Source organism: Microtus ochrogaster, chromosome 2 (genome assembly GCF_000317375.1).
Source record: "Microtus ochrogaster isolate Prairie Vole_2 chromosome 2, MicOch1.0, whole genome shotgun sequence".
Classification (NCBI taxonomy): Eukaryota; Metazoa; Chordata; class Mammalia; order Rodentia; family Cricetidae; genus Microtus; species Microtus ochrogaster.
In genome coordinates, this window is record NC_022010.1 from 67,194,516 (window position 1) to 67,215,224 (window position 20,709).

A 20,709-nucleotide genomic window follows, 5' to 3' on the forward strand; every position below is an offset into this window, starting at 1 on the left:
GAGAAGTCAGGTGTAATCCTGATAGGTTTACCTTTATATGTTACTTGATCTTTTTTCTTTGCAGCTCTTAATATTCTTTCTTTATTCTGTATGTTCTGTGTTTTGATTATTACATGGCGAGGAGATTTTTTTTTATGTAGTCTACTTGGTATTCTGTAAGCTTCTTATACTTTCATAGGGATATCCTTCTATAGGTTGGGAAAGTTTTCTTCTATAATTTTGTTGAATATATTTCCTGGGCCTTTGAGCTGGAGTTCTTCTCCTTCTTCTACCCCTAGTATTTTTAGGTTTGGTCTTTTCATGGTATCCCAGATTTCCTGAATGTTTTGTGTTAAGAATTTGTTGGATTTAATGTTTTCTTCGACCAATGAATCTATTTCCTCTATAGTATCTTCAGCACTTGAGATTATCTCTTCTATCTCTTGTATTCTGTGGGTTATACTTGTCTCTGTAGTTACTGTTCATTTACCCAGATTTTCCATATCCAAGATTCCCTCCGTTTGTTTTTCTTTATTACCTCTATTTCGGTCTTCAAGTCTTGAACTGTTTCCTTCACCTGTTTGGTTGTTTTTTCTTGGTTTTCTTAGTTTCTTTGAGGGATTCATTAATTTCCCAATTTTTAGGGAATTCTATAAATATATTTTTCTTAGAGATGTTTATAATTCCTTAGAGTACAGTCTAAGGCTATACTGTCTTATTGTGCTCTGAGCTCTTAAAGAATAAGAACTGAATCATTAATTCTTTACATTGTGCCCAGTGCTAAGACCTTACAAACACACACTGGATGTTGAATAAGAACATGAACAAATTCTGATCATAGCTCACAAGTTCTCCCAGTCTTTAAAATTTAAAGAAGTTTATAAACTTTCTTCCTTATCAAATTGAATACCTTTACTAATCTTTAAAAATTGTCTTTAAACTTTATTTTATGTGTATGGGTATTTTGCCTACATGTGTATCTGAACACTATATGTGTGCCCAGTACCCACAGAGGTTATAAGAGGGCATCAGACACCCAGGAAATGGAGTTATTGATAGTGAGTTGCCTTGTGTGTATTGGGATTCTAATGCTTTTGATTGCTGAATCATTGCCCCAGCTCTACTATTCCTAAACTTTAGACTTTAGTTTCTGATCATTTCCTTAAAGTACCAAGTGTCTTGCAAGTATATGAATTATCCCTGTCTCAAGATGACTCTTGAATACTTCCTACATCTCCACATTCACTATTATCCACATTGAGGTCTTAATTAACAGTTCACCTAGATTATCGTCATTGTTTTCTCTAATTTTCTTTCCAATTTTGTTATTCATTAAGCTGACGGGCAAAGCAAATCATATTGTTCCTATGATTTAAAAACTCTATGTACTTAAAATCTTTATGTAATCAGGATAAGATTTATATTCTGTAAATCTATATGTGGGGTCATATATAATATTTTCATTTCTTCTCCAACACTGCCACACTACACAGCATTCAGAAACTATGTAGAATGATACATAGCTGGCTTGTATGTGTGATAGTTTAGATCTTGAATATCTGTCAAAGCCCTATGAATTGAAGTCTCATCATCTACTGGAGTGGTGCTATCAGGAAATGGTGGAAACAAAATGGTAATGGTAGGGTCTAGATGCAGGCCTCTGGTTATTGGAGCTATGCCTTTTGGGCTAGTATTGCGACTCCAATCCCCTCTCTTACTCTCTTATTTATGTACTTATTTATTTATTGCACCTCAGATGTGAAGTAACTTTTTTTTCTGCCATGCACTCCCACTATGATGTGCTATTCTCAGATAAGAGGTATAAAACCCATAGGTCAACATGATCATGAACTGAAACTCTAAAGCCATGGCCCCAAATTACTATTTTCTCTTTATAAGCTGATTATGTAGAATGTTCTTAATGGAAGTTAATGGAAAGCTGACTAAACTAAAAAACAAGTTCCAAGAAGTGGGATCATTGCTATGACTACAGTAGACACAGAAGAAATATGGGCCAGTAAAGATGCTGTTGGTGAGGTTTGAGATAGAAATGGATTCTGTTGAAATTGGACCAGAAGTTATACTTGTTATACTACAACATAATAAATACACATCTACATTTTTTGTCTATTCCCTGAGAATTTGCAGGAGAATGAACTTAATGGTGAATTTGTTAGTGGAGGAAATTTCAAGGCAGCGAAGTGCCTACATGACAGCACAGGTAATACTGGATGCATTTAGCCAAATTCTGAGTGAGGAGTGAGGACAAGAACAAACAAACAAACAAAAAAAAGAATGGAATATAAAGATTTGGGAAACTTGCAGTTTAGCCAGAAAGGGTGCACAAGAAAGGGCAGTTGCGAAAGAAATCAGTATTATAAGAAAGAAGTCAAGTGCTTTGCACCTGGACAAAAAGAAAGATGCCTTGTGGGCTTTTCTGAAATTCATGAGGTCACAGCCATCAAGGACTCAGAGTAAAGAATGCAAATTTGTTTCAAAGACTTTCAAGAGCAGAGTCTTTGAGAAGAGATTTCCCAGGGCACCCTGCTCACTTAGGTCTGCTTAAATTGGTAAGGATCTCAGGCCACGGGCACCTGAATGCACCTGAATGACCTCATCTGTAGGATCTAGACTTTGTTCTCATGCAGACTATAAAAGTTATGGGATCGTGTAGAATTCCAGAGAGGTTTCAAAGGAAATTCTGGGGGAACAGGTAGAGTCATGGCAGAGTCTGAGTTCCTGGAAGCCATCCCTGACAGGATGTAACACAGAGCTGGGAGAGTAGGGCTGAAGGTACAGCAGAGACTCAGGAAGGACAGAGGCCTCCTAAGTGAAACTGCAGTCAGTGAGAAAGCCTAGAAGTGTGGCCATGTGAGCTGCAGTCATCAAGGCTGCAGGGGATGGAGTTGCTCAAGTCCTTGGGAGCCAACATCCTACCATGGTGTGCCTTGGATGCTGAGCATGAATATTTAGATTTAATATGTAGCTGCTGTGTTTAGATCTCATTCCTTCTTGATGTTTCCTTTTCTTCACTTTTGGAAGGGGAATGTTCCTTTACTTTGTTTGAACGTAAACATGTAACTTTATTTTTTTATTTTTGCAGGACCTCACAGCTGAATTTGCTTTGTGGCTTTTGAACATTTAACATTCTGGTGACTCTTTGAGGTGCATTAAAGATATTTAGCATTAAAAGATAGGTTTGAGCCTTGGGGATCAGGGTAGAATGTTACAGTTGGATCTGAAACGTTCCTGAAAGGACCATGTATCAAAGTTTTGGTCCCTAGCTTGGTACTACTTGGAGGAAAGGAACTTTGAGAGGTGGAACCTTGTTGGGGGTTTTCAGTCACTGAAGAATAGTCTAGAAATTTGAGGATTCTGTTCTCTTCTCTATTTATGAGATACTTATTTTTTGCTCTGACTAAAAGTCATAGAATAAAACCATAAATTGGAAGAAACCTTTTCTCTTCACAGACTGATTATCACAGGCATTTGTGACACAATATAGATAATTGACTTAAAGTTGTCAGTCAAAAGACATACTGCAAGAAAAATATGAAGTAAGTGGGATCATAACTTATCTGAGAAAGAAAAAGCCAAGCAAAGACTCTTACGCAAGGACAAATGAATTAGAACAAAACCTCAGTATAAGAGAATGAAGCCATAGCAGTATTCAGCAAAGGAATTTGGTAATTTATATATAATTAATTTTAAATAGATAGAAATCGGCTATATAAATGTGTATTGTAAAAGCTGAAAATTCTTTATTTAAAAATATTTTGGAATAAAATGTTACATTAACAAACTTGGGTGTTTGGCCAAGGTGGAAGGGAAGGGAAGGGAACGGGAAGAAAGAAGGAAGGATCTTATTAAGGACAATAATGTGTCCCCAACACCCTCTGCTGTGATTTCATAAGAGCTGAAGCAGTGTGGTTTTCATAAATAACAGAGAATTACAGGTTTGATTATTACTAACAGGAAAGGGAAATTAACACAAAATAATGATAATTTTTAAAAGAATGAATGCTTAGCAAAACTAATAAAGAATATAAAAGGATAAATAAGGTGGGCTGGGGTTATAGCCCATTGATACAGTGCATACTCTACCATTTCCAAGGCTCTGAGTTTAACTCCAGGACCAAACAATAAAAGTTTAGGAGCAAGATGATGCCTAATAAGATCCTCTGGTGATCTCACCCTGTAGACACCAAGTTGAACAGCTACTCATATACCAAACTATCTTCCAAAGAACTAAGGAAATAAGGTGAGAGAACAGCCTACCTGTTTTTGTATAACAAAACAAAAGGACATATTGAAGCAAGCAGGAAAGAATTGTCAGATCACCCCAGCAACCCAACTGTAAGCCACTCTGCAGGGAGAAATACACCTTCAGCTTTGGATAAGGAGAGAGAATTCAGGCCAATTCTCAGATTTAAAAACCAGTATCAGGCCCATCTTAGTGAGTTACACTGTTGAGCAAAGCCCCGTGATCCCTCCCACATGGCTTATACCTGGGATTGAACCAGTGGAACTCTGTGAGGTCGGGTAGCTGATTGCTTCACCCACATCTCTTGCATTGCAGTTGACAGAAAGCAGCACTCTACCCACTGGGGAGCAGAAACAAAGGTAGACAAAGGCTTTGGTCTTAGAGCACAGTGCCAGATCCACCACACTAAGATCCAGAAAAACTAAAGGCCTTAAGCTCACTGAAACTATAGATTGCCCCTAGCATCAGGCACATTGATTGAAGGGATTGAAGAGTTCTGAATGCGTCAGTTCTAGCCATGGTGTAAACTTGTGGTATAATAATCTCCTAAGGTACAGGATCCTATAGCTGCAACCCAACTGAACAACAGCCTTCATAGCTGAGAGACTATTTCTACTATCTTCATCCTCAGGTAGCAGAGCTATTATTGATATCACAAGACCAAAGCTCATAGACAAGGCTGTAGAACCTCATATGTGGTTGAGATTTGTGCTGTTATAGGACAGACTTATGTGATCTATACAATCATCAGCTCCACTGTAAACACCAACATACCTGAAGGCTGCACAGGTCCTTGTAGTTGTGTGACTCGTGATCTAGCTTAGTAACATCAACCTTGTGGCCCAAGGGCTGCCTCCCCCAACACTACCCCAACCTCAAGCTATAAAGCACGTTGCAAGACTTTGCTCAGTGGGAGCAGGACATAAGATTTTATGCTGGACCTCAGTGCTAGTGACATCTGACACTGGGAAAATACTAATGGTCCCATCCCAGGCCTGTCTGTGAACAACTACAGTTCCAAGGGAAAACATTGCAGTCCCATTCTATTGAACTTCACTTTTAGTTAACAGCAGGTGTGAGCATGGGCTCAGGGGTGAAATGGTGGTACTGGCATTCACAGGTATCACATAGAAACCCAGGTATAATCTATCCACAGTGATTATCTAGAGCCAAGCAGAATCCTCCTGTCTGACCACTGTCTAGTTGCGGTAGTCATCAGGCCTACCCTAGACCAAGGTATATGTGTAGGAACAGATAAGCCTTTCCTGACACTCTCCTAGTTTTTTCTGAACAGAGAGAGCACCAACAGTGTATTTAGTATAAATCTGGGCTTAGGTTGCCCTCTAGTACTGAACTAGGACAACACATGAACAGCCAACTTCTGGAAAAACCTGGACTTGGGCACCATCTAGTGTTGACATGTCAGGAATAAACACAGGCTCAGAGGAAATCTGCTTAAGATTTCTGCAGGTGGATGAGGATGACAAATTAGGAAGTGAAATAGATAACCGATTCTTTGATGCCTGGATGGCATCACACACTAACAAGCATTACCAACTCTCGGGAGAACATATATGCTTACAACTCAAAATAAAATGCCAGAAACTGACTAGGAAGTGATCAGTACAGGGGATTGTCAGGGAGAATTTCAAACTACAGTTTTAAGGAAACTACCAACTTTACAATCTCAATGGAAACATAAAGAAATTGCTTAACAGTCTAATAAAAATTTAAAAGATATGGTAACTATTTTTGTAAATAAAAATCCTTGAGGTGAAAACTCAGGAAAATTAAAAATGGGATATAAGAGGTAAGAATAACAGAATATGTCACACAGAAGAAAGAATTAGTATGTTTGAAAACATTTACTTGAAAATATACACTTGACTGGCAAATAATAAAGTGTGAAACATTGACAAAAGATATTGAAGAGGACACAGAAAGCAGAGATATCATGTACCCATAGATTACAAAAAAAAAATTGTTAAAATGCCCACAGTACCCTAAGTTTTAGATTAAAAAAAAATCAGCACCATGTTAATCAGTGATTGAGAGTACTTGTGGTTTTTGTTCAGTTCCCAGAACCCATATAGTGGCTCACACCATCTGTAACTCCAGTTCCAGGGACTCTGATACCTCCCCCTGACTGTAGTGATGTTTTGTTTGTGTTTTAGCAAATAAAGCTTACCTGAAGACCAGAGTGCAGAGCTAAGCCTCTAGAGGCCAGAGAGTGGTGACACATACCTTTAATCCCAGGACCCCAGAGACAGAGGCAGAGGAATCTCTGTTAGTTAAAGACCATTCTGAGCTACACAAGATTGAATCTGTCTAAAAGAGAAACAGAGCTCACACAAAGGTAATCCCAGCACATGGGATGACACACCTTTAATTCCAGCACTAGGGCGGTGGAGACAGGAGTAACGGCTGGGCAGAGAGAGGAATTTAAGGCGGGAGAAGACAAGAACTCAGCAGTCTGAGGATGGCCCCTGTAGTCTGAGGTGCAGTCCGAAGCAGTCTGAGGACAGGGTGGCCCCTTTGGCCTGAGCATTGGTAGAGGTAAAAGGTCTCTCTAGTGGCTGGCTGCACTGCTTATCTTTCACCCCCTAAAATCTGACTCTTGGTTTTATTTATTAAGATCAATTAGAATTAGAGCTACACCTGACTTCCATGGCACCAGTCACACATGTAGTGTATGTACATACATGCAGGCAAAACATTCATACACATAAAATAAAGTAAATAAATCTTAAAAATGTGAGGAAATTAGAAAGCAGCAAACATTTGGGTTATTACAGCCTAAGAAGGAACTGAGAATGCCAAGGAAGTCCTATTCAAATTAATAACAGAAAGCTTAACAAACCTGGTGAGGGGCAGAATTCCATGTACAGGAAGGTGAACAGTCACCAGTCAAATCTAACTCAATCATATCTACCATGAGATATCTCACTGCCAAGGTAAAAGGCAATCAAGTTATCACAGGAAAGAGGTAGAGATTATTCTGAAAGTTGAAAGAGAAAGGAAACTACTAACACATAAAGATGCCCACTTATTCTGACAGCAAGTTTCTCAATAATCTTTCCAGTACTGAAAGTGCTAAGTCTCTTGACAGTATGTACTGAACAAATCAAAGTTATCCTTGTAGACACACAGAACAGATATATCCCCTAAAGCTGAGAAAGTAGAAAGACCTAAAATAAACAATCTACCACTGCATTTTGATAAACCAGGAAAACAACAACAAAGTCAACTCCAAATTAGCAAAGCAAATAAACTAGTAAACATCAAAGAAGAAATCAATGTATACTAAAAAAGATAATCCCAAAGATCAATGAAGCTATGAGCTGTCTCATTGAAAAGACAAACAATAGGGACAAACTCTAAGGTAGCCTAAGAAAAGGAGAGAAGACTCAAGAAGATTCAGAGGTTTAAAACAAAAAAAGAAGCCATTACAATGGAGACAACTGAAATACAAAAGATAGAGATGATTATAAACTACATGCTAACAACTTTGATAATCTAGAATAAGTAGATAAATTCTTCAATATACACATCTTATCAAGATGGAATAGAAAGCCTGAATTAATAGAATCCAAATAATGGGATTGAATTAGTAATAAAAATCTTCCCACTACAAAAAAGAAAAGAGAAAAAGAACAGGACAAGGATTCACTGCAGAATTCTGCCAATTAAAGAACTATTAAAATTCTCCAAAAAAAGTGGAACAGGAAAAAGTTTTCATAAATACATTCTACAAAGTCAGAACTGCCCAGATACATCAACTGCAAAAAATAGAAAAAGAGAATTACAGACAAATATGATAAAAAACATATATAAGTTTCCTCAACAAAATACTAGCAAAACAAATCCAATAATGCATTAACAAATTATTCACCTTGATCAAGTGTGATTCATTCTAGAGATGTCAGAATACTTCAGTATATGTAAATCAATACATCTGATATCAACACAATAAAGGACAAAATCATGTTAACATCTCAACTGATGCAGAAAAAGGCATTCAATAAAATTCAACATTACTTCATGATAAAAATGTTGAAAAAATTTAATATTCAAGGAATGCAGCATTATAAAGGACATTTATAATAAACCAATAGCTAACATCACACAGAACAGAGAAGAGCTGGGGCTTACTCTATAAAATCAGAAACAGGGCATGGATGTCCATTTTTACCATGTTTATTCAGCACATGCTGAAAAAACTTACCAGAGTCATAAGGCAAGAAGGGGAATAAATGAAACTGATACACACACACAAAGAAAAGAAAACCCCAAAGAGCAATGAAACTATGAGTTGAATCTTTGAAAAAAAATCAAGTAACTATTGAAGGTGACATGATCTTCCATACTGAGAGAACCAAAAATGTTACCAAGGCTATTAGAACTAATAAATAATTCAGAAAAGTTTCAGGATGTAAAATCAACATACAAAAGTTATTAGTGCCAATAGTGAACTATTTGAAATAGGAATCAAGAAAGCAATTCTATTTATAATAACCATAAAATATATCTAATAATTAAATGAAATATCCCCAAAATAACAATGTTAAAACCTGATAAAAAAAGATATTAAAGAGGAAACAAAAAACAGAAAGCTATCCTGTACCCATAGGTTAATTGTTAAAGTGCCTATGCTACCCAGAGTGATTTATAGATTCAGTGCAATTCTTCCCAAAACACCAATGGTATTCATCAAACAACCAAAATCTATAGAGAACCAAAAATATCCCTAAATAGCCAGTTATTTTGAGCAAAACTCAATAGTTAAAAACTCCAATAAGCCAATTAAAATGAGCAATAGATTCAAATAAGCATTTATCAAAAAAAAAGAAATACAAATAGCCAAGAAGGTCATGAAAACATGTTAAACATTACCAACACTATAAAGTATTTGTAAAACGTGATTATTGTAGCTATATGGAAAACAGTTTGGGGGTTCCACAAAAAAATTATTCACAGATTTACCTTATGATCTAGCAATCCCCATTCTGGATGATAAACCAAAATAAACACATTCTCTTCATCACTTATCTAGACTATGATAATGCACTATTAGAACAGACTCAATACAGGAACTTTCCAAGGGCATGTGTTACCATGGAAAGAACACCAATCTCAGACACAGGCTAATTTTAGGACAAGAACTAAAGCCTCCACTTTCTATTACAGCTAAAATACAGGGCCTACACTGCATGGAACTGACAATGGGGAAGATGGTGTGCTTCAGAAGGTGCTACATGAGGCTTTAAAAACTGCAGGGATGGACATAAATAATACAGAAAAGACAGGAACAAGGAGGAAGGAGTGAGGAGGAATATACTGGTACAAGCTTTATTGTCAGTGGTGGTACCACCATGCTGCCTAGGAAGAATCCTTCCTCTGATAATCTCCCCAAGTCTGTGTGTGTGTGTGTGTGTGTATGAGAGAGAGAGAGAGAGAGAGAGAGAGAGAGAGAGAGAGAGAGAGAGAGAGCGAGAGAGAGAGCAAAAGAGAGAGAGAGAGAGAGCAAAAGAGAGAGAGAGAGAGCAAAAGAGAGAGAGAGAGAGAGAGATGTGTCATGGCACATCTATGGTCAGAGGATAACTTTATTGTGTCAGCTTTCTCCTTCCACCTTATGTGAGCTCTAAGAATTGAATCAGGTTGCCAGGCTTGCACAGTGAGCACCTTTTACACTCTGAACCATACAACCATGTCTTCTAAGTCACCCTAAGTCAATTGGAAACAACAACAAAAATAGTTTTTTAAAATGGCAATAAGTATCAATTCTTATGTATCTGTGGACTACATTCTGTTTGAAGCACTTTACACATATTAATTCATTTAATCTTTATAACAACCTCATGAGACAATTGTTATCTTTTTTTAGATTTATTTAATTATATATACAGCATCTGTCTGCATGCATCCCTACAGGCCAGAAGAGGGCACCAGATCTCATTACAGATGGTTGTGAGCCACCATGTGGTTGCTGGGAATTGAACTCAGGATCCCTGGAAGAGCAGTCAGTACTCTTAACCTCTGAGCCATCTCTACAGCCCCGACAATTGTTATCTTTATATGAGAGAAATGAGACACAAAAGGCTTAATAATTTGCCCAAGTTCACACAGTTGGTAAGTGGTACAAGGAGATTTAAAAACAAAGTTCAGTTCCAGGTCTATGACTTTTAACATCTTCTACATGAAGATCTGACTTGTTACATAAAAGGATCAAATGGTAAAGTGTTTGGTCACTCCAGTTCAGCCTAACTGCCTCCATGGGTCCACCACCTCTGGTGCATCTGTAGCTGCTTGTCAACAAATTCCTTGTTGCTCGACTTCTAGAAACTAATGGATGGTGAACAGTGGGCAGGAGACTAACGTACTAGACATGAGGTAAATTCAGATCGGAAAGGAAATGTAGGGAGAAGCCAAGAAAGTAATGCCAATTCCCTTTCTACACAAGCTACTGTGACGGAAAACATGACCTGAGTGTCCAGTTCCATTATCTGAGTCCATTCCCATAAAGGTTTTGTTTTTGAGGTTTTTTGTTTGTTTTTTTGGTATGTGCTCTCATACATGCTTTACCATAGATTGGGAAAGAGACTGCACTGTGAAGGAAGATATCTCTGCCCAGAGTCACACAGAGTGGAGCAAGAATTTTATTGCTGGTGCCTAGATTCTAACTCCCATGTTTCATTCCATCAGTATGTGTCACAGCTATGAGTGGTGATTTGAAATGATGATAGCAAGACCCATTTTTAAAATGCTCAAATGCTTTGAGGCAATATTGAATTTCCTTCCCTAGAGCATAAGTGGCATACATGTATTGTGAACTTTATAATATTGAAATATGTTGTACAATGATTACTTATTACTTACAACGGAACAATCTGTATTTATATGAAGCATATACTCATGATTACTTACGATAAAGCAGGACTAGGTAGAATTAGCTGTTACATTGGATCCAGAGTACTCTTTCTTTTTTGATCAAATTGGAGACTTAATACTGGACAATGGTGGCTCAAACCTTTAATCCCAGCACTCAGGAGGCAGAGGCAGGTGGATCTCTGAGTTAGAGGCCAGCCTGGTCTACAGAGGTAGTTTCAGAACAGCTAGGACTACACAGAGAAACCCTGTCTCAAAAAACAAAAGGAGGAAAATAAAAGGAGAATTAAGAACAAACTTTGGAACTTGGTATCTCTTAGTTGAGGGGGTGTTTCTTAGAACAAGAGGGAATCCAGACTAGAAGAAATAAAATCTCACTTATACTCTTCCCTATATGCTCCTTCACCTACTTGGTTAAGTGAGCAGCTCTGTTTTAGTGGTATCTTTGGTTATCATCTTTATCCTGTCTGATGTCTGGTCCCTCAGCTGCTCTGCCACATCAGACACACAGCCATTACCCCAAAGTCTCACATGTTCAGTTATCTGTCCAGCAGTTTCCAAAAGGTTGAGTCACGTCCCATGATTAAGTCATTTCTATCTGAGAAATGGCTCACCCACACCTGCTTGTCACAGTACAGAAAGCAGTAGGACTCTTTACTTAAAGAGTTTCTTCTTGCCTTTCAAGAAAAAGACAAATTCAGACCTTCCCTTTCTTGGCAAAGCTAGAGAGAAGAATTGGTGTTCCCATTTTTCTTTGTTCTCACATATTACAAAATATTTTGTGTTGTCTTCTAAACAGGATCTCAATTCTGCCTTCAAAATTGTCTACTTATGGGGCAGATGCCTCTATAGTTAAGACCACATACTGCTCTCACAGAAGTCCTGAAGCTTCTAGCTCCCTTGTTGGGTGGCTCACAGCTGCCTATAATTCCAACCCCAGGTGTTCCAATGCCCTCTTTTGGCCTTCAGTAATGTCTAAATTTTACCACACACATACACACAAATATACATATCAGCTATACACTAATATATATGCAATTATATATATATATAATTTTTAAATTAAATCTTTTTTAAAATGTTTATTTGGATCTATTTTCATTCTTGTACATGTTGACATCCAGTTATGTCAGCTGGCATGGAGTGAGCAATGTGGAAGTGTATGCTGTCGGAAAATACGGTGAACCATAAACCCCACGGGAGTAGAGTCCTGACTGTCACCTATTGGCTTTATACTTTATCCTTAGCTATCAGGGGAATGCAAATCAAAACAACTCTGAGATACCATCTTACACAAGTCAGAATCGCTAAGATCAAAAACACCAATTATAGCTTATGCTGGAGAGGATGTAGAGTAAGGGGAACACTTCTCCATTTCTGGTGGGAAAGCAAACTTGTACAACCACTTTGGGAATCAGTCACAGGACCCAGCAACACCACTCTTGGGCAAATACCCAAAAGATGCTCAATCATACTACAAGGACATTTGTTCAACTATGTCCATAGCAGCATTAGTCATAATAGCTAGAACCTGGAAACAACATAGATGACCCTCAACTGAAAAATGGAAAAAGAAAATTTGGCACATTTACACATTAGAGTACTACTCAGCAGTAAAAAAGACATTTTGAATTTTGCATACAAATGGATGGAACTAGAAAAAAACAATCCTAAGTGAGGTAACCCAGACCCAGAAAGACAAACATAGTATGTACTCACTCATAAGTGGATACTAGCTGTAAAGCAAAGGATAATGAGTCTATGATTCGTGATTTTAGAGAAGCTAAGTAACAAGGTGAACCCTAAGAAAAACATACATTGATCCATCTGAAAAGGAGAAATATACAGGATTGCCTGACAAAATTGGGATCATGAGGGGAGAAGGGAGAAGAAGGGGAAGACAAGGGGAGAAGGTGTGAGGGGAGGAAAACTTGAGACCAAGGATGTAGTAATATGAGCGGCGGGGCTGCGTCCCCAGCACCCCGGCCGCACCCCAGCCGCCTCCGGCTAGCTTTACCCAAAATAATTACACAGACACTGTATTCTTTTAATCACTGCTTGGCCCATTTCTATGTAGCCTCTTCTAGGCTAACTCTTGCACCTGGACTAGCCCATTTCTAATAATCTGCTGTAGCCCACAAGGTGGCTGACCAGAAAGATTCTAGCCTACGTCCATCCTGGGTCGGAGCTTCATCACCTGTGCCTCAGAGAGCAGAGCTCTCACCTCTGCCTGCAAGAGTGGAGCATCGTGTCTTTCTGAGGCGTCTGCCCCCGAGAGGAGAGCTGTCGAGTCTGACCTCACTTCCTCTTCCTCCCAGCATTCTGTTCTTCCTACCACCTATGTTTTAACCTATCAGGGCAAGCAGCTTCTTAATTTAATTAACCAATGACCTTCCTCCATCACAAAGAAAGAGATATTTTGATTGAGGGAGCCATTATGGGGCTAGTAAGAAACCTGGCACTAGAGCAATTCCCAGGAATCCACAAGGATGACCCACCAGTTAAGACCCTAAGCAATAGAGGAGGGGGTACCCGAACTGGCCTTGCCCTGTAGTCAGACTGATGAATATCTTAAATATCACCATAGAATCTTCATCCAGCAACTGATGGAAACAGAGGCAGAGACCTGCACTGGAGCACCTGACTGAGCTCCCAAAGTCCAGTTGAAGAGTGGGAGGAGTGAGAATATGAGCAAAGAGGTCAAGACCATGATGGGGACACCCACTGAAACAGCTTACCTGAGCTAATGGGAGCTCATCAACTCTAGCCAGACAGAGAAGGAAACAGCATAGGACCAAACTAGTCCCTGTGAATGTGGGTGAAAGCTGTAAAGCTGGGGCACATGCAGGGCCACTGGCAGTGGCACCAAGATATATCCCTACTGCTTGTACTGGCTTCTTTGGAACCTATTCTCTTTAGATGGGTACCTTACTCAGCCTAGATATAGTAGGAAGGGTCTTGGACCTTCCCCAAAGCAATGTGCCTTACCCTCTCTGAGGAGTGGATGGGGGTGAGGAGGTAGGAAGAAGGAATGGGAGAGGGGAGGAGTGGGAACTGGGAATGGTATGTAAAATGAAAAAAGACAGTTTGTTTGATTTAAAAAAATAATAAAATGTTTGAGTTTAACTTCATTTCCTACTCTGTATCAGAAGTCCCAGAAGGAACATTTCATCTGTTACTCCATGTTTGACATTAGCAGTATCTACATTAGTTTGTTTAAGTGTACAGGTACCAGGTACGATGCGTACTGTCCTTAAACAAAACTGTCCGGAACAGGCTGGACAGGAAAGAGCTCAGTGAACCTGTTAGTACTCCAGATTCCTCCACGTCCCCTAGCCCCTCCCTTCCACGTGGAAGGGGAAACACTGAGAACAGAAATTGCAGATATTCGGAGAGAAGCACATTCCACAGAAGAACAGGCCCCAGCAGGCCAAAGGCTCCCCACTTGCCTACAAAAAAGAAAATGAGGAGAGCTACCCAAGCAAGGTCAGTTGTAGGCGGTTTGAGGCGGTTTATAGAAAAGCAAGGCCCAAACACCTGCTTGCTGGATAGCTGCTGCAACTGTGAGTGGGCAGATCTGACCCCTGGGATGGAATAAAGGGAAGACACTGGGACCTGAGGACTTAGAGGACCTGCTCTGCCAGTTACTAATAAGAGAGATGAGGCCCCTCTCTGGCCCCTCCCTCCAAGTGAAAACTGGAATGGTAATACCTCCTATTCCAGACTATGAAAATTAAAGTCCGTGAGACGGTGGCTGGCATGGAGTGAGCAATGTGGAAGTGCATGCTGTCGGAAAATATGGTGAACCACACACCCCACAGGAGTAGAGTCCTGATTGTCACCTATTAGCTTTATACTTCGGTGCAAAATTATTTACTCTCTTCAAGCCTTGGTTTCCTTCTCTATAAAATAGGGGTAAACTCCTAGTACTTGTTGAAGAGATTAAATAAAATTAAGTGGGTAATATATGAAAATCACTAAGCAGTATATGGGACTACCCATGCCACATCCAACAAATGTTTGTTATCATTATTATTTTTTATTTTTAAAATGCTTATAAAACTTAGAAGTGTACAGTATTTAACTGGTCTATAGTCTTCATTTTTATTTGTTTATCAATATGATAATACCAAAAAAGAATGGGATTTAAAAATCTACCTTACCAAAAGAACCATCAGAACCTGAAATCATTCTTATTTTATAAAATTAATTTTTTTAAAATTGTGTGTGTGTGTGCTCACGCGTGCGCATTTGCGTAGGTATGTGCATGAGTACAGATGTGTGTGAAGACTAGAAGGTGACAGTTAATTCCTACCATCATTTTTTACATTTCAGAAATCTATAAGCCATAAACCTGAAAATATAGGCCTAGTCCAATAGTTATCATTTTAAGAGGATTCATACTGATACCATAATCAAACATGGTAGATCAGAACTCTTCACTAAACAGGATAATGAACAAAATGATATTTATCAATACATAGAATTGCCATAGAAGAGCAATATAAGAGATGAAATGTGACGGTTGTAACTTGAAAAACAGATATTCTATATGGCAAAGATAAGCCCAACAAGAGTTCTAGTGCAAACTAATCGCCACTGATTAATACCACCACAGGCAGGAACAACAGGACAGCAGCTCCCACTGTGAACTTAAAGCTTTTCTGTCACTTTTAAAATGAAGTGGCTGTTTTTCTTTGAGTGGCTGGGAGATGGGGAGGACAGGAGAAGGGTTTGAGGGAAGGTAGTTGGGAGGGGCAAGGGGGTTGGAAAGTGTAATTATTTCTACTAAAAGCATATTTTAAAAAAAGTTTAAATACTGAAAATAAAATTGAATGACTCATTCAGGTTACTTCTTATAAACATCATAAAGCAAACAAGGCTTGGTACTGCTGAACAAATTTCCAAATGATATAGAAACCCAAGAATCTGGAAATTTTTCGTAATAGAGGATTTCAAAAGTTAACTTTTTCAGAGCATCTCATAGTAAATTGACTTCTCATTTTTCTTCAGTTCCTAAGGAAACAAATGAGAAATATTCAATAAAAACTCACACACATACAGAGCTCTATCTTAAGAAACCTTGAGAAGGGCTGGAGAGATGGCTCAGTGGTTTAGAGCATTGCCTGCTCTTCCAAAGGTCCTGAGTTCAATTCCCAGCAACCACATGGTGGCTCACAACCATCTGTAAGGAGGTCTGGTGCCCTCTTCTGGCCTTCAGGCATACAGACAGAATATTGTATACATAATAAATAAATAAATAAATATAAAAAAAAAACTTGATTCTTATAGGAAGCAACCTTTCTGTTGCTTTAAAAAAAAAAAGAAGCCTTGAGAAGCAGTAACTGATTCTATCTGACATAGTTGTAGGGTCATAAAAATAAGAAAAAGACAGAATAGAAGATAAAGCTTTCTGTACCTCTGACCATGACACAGCAACTCAATAATCCATGTAATATGATGTGGATTGGGCAACCCCAAACTATTCACACCATAAAATCAAAGGCAAAATGTCTCAAAAAGTCCAGTGTTTTTGTATGATATTTTGTTTGTGTTCTCACAAATAAAGCTTGCCTGGACATCAGAGGGCCAACCTACCTACCAGTTAACCATAGAGGCCAGGCAGTGGTAGCACGTACCTTTAATCCCAGCTTTTGGGAGAAGGAAACAGGAAGATCAGTAGTTCAAGGCCACCCTGGACTGTGCGAGATTGAGCCAGTCTAAAAGAGCAACAGAATCTTTGACCCTAGCATGTGGAGGCTCAAGCCTTTGAACCCAGCACTTGGGAGGATCATGTCTTTGACCCTAGCATGTGGAGGCTCAAACCTTTGAACTCAGCACTTGGGAGGATCATGCCTTTGACCCCAGCACTAGGGAGGACCATGCCTTTGATCCCAGGACTAGGGAGGTGGAGACAGGCTCTCCCCCATTTGGTCTGAGGATTCACAGAGACAGAAACAACCCCCATTTGGTCTGCGATTTTGTAGACAGCAGAACTCTCTAGTGGCCAACTGCTCTGCTTCTCTGATCTTTCAGCTTTCACCCTAATATCTGACTTTGGGTTTTTTATTGATAAGACTAATTAGAATCATGCTTCAGATTTTTTAATAGATAACACAAAATTATGGAGTTGGTTTTCTTTACAACTTTCTCTAAACAGATGAAGGCAGTATCAAAGAAAAAAAACCCAAATAATAAGAAATTTCTAACTCAAAGGGCTGAACTGAGGAAGTTTGTATTTTATGTAGATAACATTTGCTATGTTACTTGAATGTTTTTGGAAAATTTTAAAAACAGAGAAAATGTTTGGCTCAGGGATCCAGAACCCACGATCTTCAGTCCAATCTCTAAACTACAGATTTGAATTTCCCTAATTCAAAATTCCAATATCTGAAATGCTTCAAAATGTAATCTTTTTAGCTCAAATATGATACCACAAGTTGAAAATTCTACATCATGGACTATTTCATACACAAAATTATTACAAATATTTTATACAATTATTTTTAGGTTACATGTATACGGTCTAATACAAAAATTAAACAAATTTGGTATTTTAGATGTATGTCCTATACCAAATGTATCTCATCATATATTTGCAAATATTCCAAAACAAAAAAAAAACAACTAGAACATGCAAAAAACTTGTCCCAAGTGTTTTGGATAAAGGAAGCTCGATGTCCTGAATCTTTTCCCCACCACACTATGTCTAATCATGTTCTCGACTTAGACATATTTTCTATTGCTTCTCTAATGCCAATAGGATGAAGCTCAAATTCTAAATTTCAACATAAAATATACTTCACAATTTGATCCCAGTCTACATTTCAGTTTCCTTTAATCTATTTTCATTATATTTTAATTTACTACACATGTCATTTACTTCATAGACTTGTTCTTTTCAGTTGAGAGCCTGTTATACAGATCTCTTTCACGTTAGTATACAGAACTACTTACTTCTATATTTGGAAGAGTTATTGTCACCTGTTCACCTTTGCCAACCTCAAGATTTCCTTCACAAGAAGTATCAATAGAAGCAGGTTTGAAGTCATCTAAAAAATAGATACAAATATCAATTTTTATGAGATAGAACAATGTATGACTGAGACAGACACTGACAGAAGCAACTAAGGGAGGATGCTTTGGTTCACTGGTGTTTTAATTATTTTATTTTTGTGTATGAATGTTTTTGCTTGCATGTATGTGAACTCTCTTGTGCAGGAGCCTGAGGAGGCTATTGGATTCCTTGGAACTGGAGTTACAGACAATTGCGGATTACCAGGTGGGTGCTGGGAACCAGACTTAGGTCCTCCGGAAGAGCAGCCAGTGCTCTTAACTGCTGAGCCCCTTTGGTCACTGTTGAAGAGAGTAGAGTCCACTATGGCAGGGAAAGAAGATCAGAGTCTGTGCTGATCAAAGAACCTTAACTATAAACATAATTAAATCCTATTTTAAATTCTGATATTTACTCACACTAAAGTTTTACTACTTTTGGTGGGTGGGCCCACTTGAATAGCAAATAACCTGTCTGTAGTTATAGCTTATCAGCTTATTTTTTGACAATAATAAATGGTGTCACTGAAAACAGGACATTTGCTGATCATTAACACTTAAATAGATATAAATTATAAAGCCAGTGCTAGCCCAAATCCAAAATTAATCTCAATGTGTTATTCAAAGTCTTCTATGTAGTGAATCTTTGTTGCTACGTGTGATCATTGTTATACTTAAGCAAATTACAAGCATTAGGACTCCATATGCACTTATGAATATAACTCATAAAAACTCATGGTGACTATGATTTATTCTTTATCATATTCTAAATACTGTACTCATTTTTAATGCTATCACAAGCTCTCTAGAAAAAGTCTAAAATGTAGTTGTTACCATTTTTACATATGAAACTTAGGGAATGTCCTCAAAATCACATTATATATGCATTTAGTGAAGGTCAGTGTTCACAGCCAGGCTCCTCTGAAGCCTTAATATAAAAGACAAGCATATCTTAAGCTGTAGATAAGACAAAATAATACATTCTTTCAAATAACTCAGGCTTGAGTGTCTGCTATAAATTAGGTCCATTCACCCTACATAAATGTAAAATTCCTTATTGTATAGTCTCCTTTTCTCACTGAATTATTAAGATTGGAAACCACCCTGGAAAATAACCTCTTCTTAAGGACAATAGCATATTTTATTTAAATAAACCTAAACAGAGTCTGTGTGATTCTATACTTAATTCAGTAAGAAGAGAGAGAAAAACAAAGACCGAAAACCTTTTTAATGACTTCTGCAAGACTAAGTGTGGAATCTAAGTTTGTTTACTCTGTGGTTATTATTATTATATTTTGTATATTCTTGTTTATTGCCATTCTTGTGGCTGGATTATCTGACCCTGGAAAATATGATTTCAACATTTTCAGAACTTGTGTAAAGGTAGGGATGTAGGTCAGTGGTGGAGCACTTTCCGAGTATGTGCAAGGCCCTGAGTTTGATTTCTAACACTGCAATTAATCAATCAATTAATCAAAGAAATTATAAATAAAAGTCTTTGAAGCACCTGAAAGGCACTTTTCAGAAGCCATATTTCATTCAATTTTGCTAAGTTATAAAAATATATACACTGAGAGGCTGGAGAGATGGCTCTGCAGTCAAGGGCACTTGTTGCTGTTGCAGAAGCCTTGGATCATTGAGAACCAACATCAGGTGACTGACAGGCACTGGTAACTCCAGTTACACAGGATTTGAGACTCTCTTGTGGCCTCTGAGGGCACCTGCATACATATGATGCACATACATACACTCAGGCCCACACATGTACATGTAACATTAAAAAAAATCTATCTCTAGATAACTTCTTTTTTTGTAATCTGAAACCATGTACTTTGAAAAATAAACTATTACTGCATACCTGAGAAGGAAGAGGAAAGGACATGCATTGAGAGAGCAGATAAGAATAGTATCTTACTTTTAGAAAACGAAACTGAAGAGAGAGAAAGAAACTACAGGACCTGCACAGCACTAGCTGTTCTTTCATTGTCACCCATGGCAAAATAAACAAAGGACACCCAGGGGAGTTCTGCTGGGAAGTTTCTCCAGTTTATCCCACCAAAACATGTTATATCTGCATAATAAACCTTTTTTTTTTTTACAAAGTGTACATATATCATTTGAAGGTTAAAACCATTGATTTTCCTACATTTACTCTCAGTTATTACAGCTAGATTGTTTATAACTTAAACTTTGATGGCTGAGCTTTTAGTTGGGTGTTTTCAGAATATCAACTTTATAAGAAAAAGGACAGAATGACTGAGGAAGGTAAAACAATGAGACAGTAAGAACAGCTGGGCTGGAGAAAAGATCTGAAAAAAAAATCTACTTTGCAATTTGTCATACACACACCCACATAGACACACACACATACACAAAAGAGGTCACGATTCATTGATGTTTCCTTTTGGCGCTAGAATTCTGAGGCCTAGTATGCAAAAAAGAAGTTTTACATACAAAATTAGGCTGCATTTTTGGCACTGGCATCTCTATCATTTAATTACTAGGACAAAAAGGCTCATTATAGCCAA

The 20,709-nt window shown here is 38.1% G+C and overlaps 1 protein-coding gene across 1 annotated transcript in view; it reads right to left on the minus strand.

Annotated features, from left to right (window-relative positions):
* The window catches only part of Eaf2 (ELL associated factor 2), a 41,119-nt gene that overhangs the window by 19,619 nt on the left and 791 nt on the right, over positions 1 to 20,709 (minus strand). Inside the window, exon 2 of the mRNA XM_005345086.2 lies at positions 18,086 to 18,180. Within this exon, the coding sequence (XP_005345143.1) occupies positions 18,086 to 18,180 (95 nt within the window). The remainder of the gene's footprint in view (positions 1 to 18,085; positions 18,181 to 20,709) is intronic.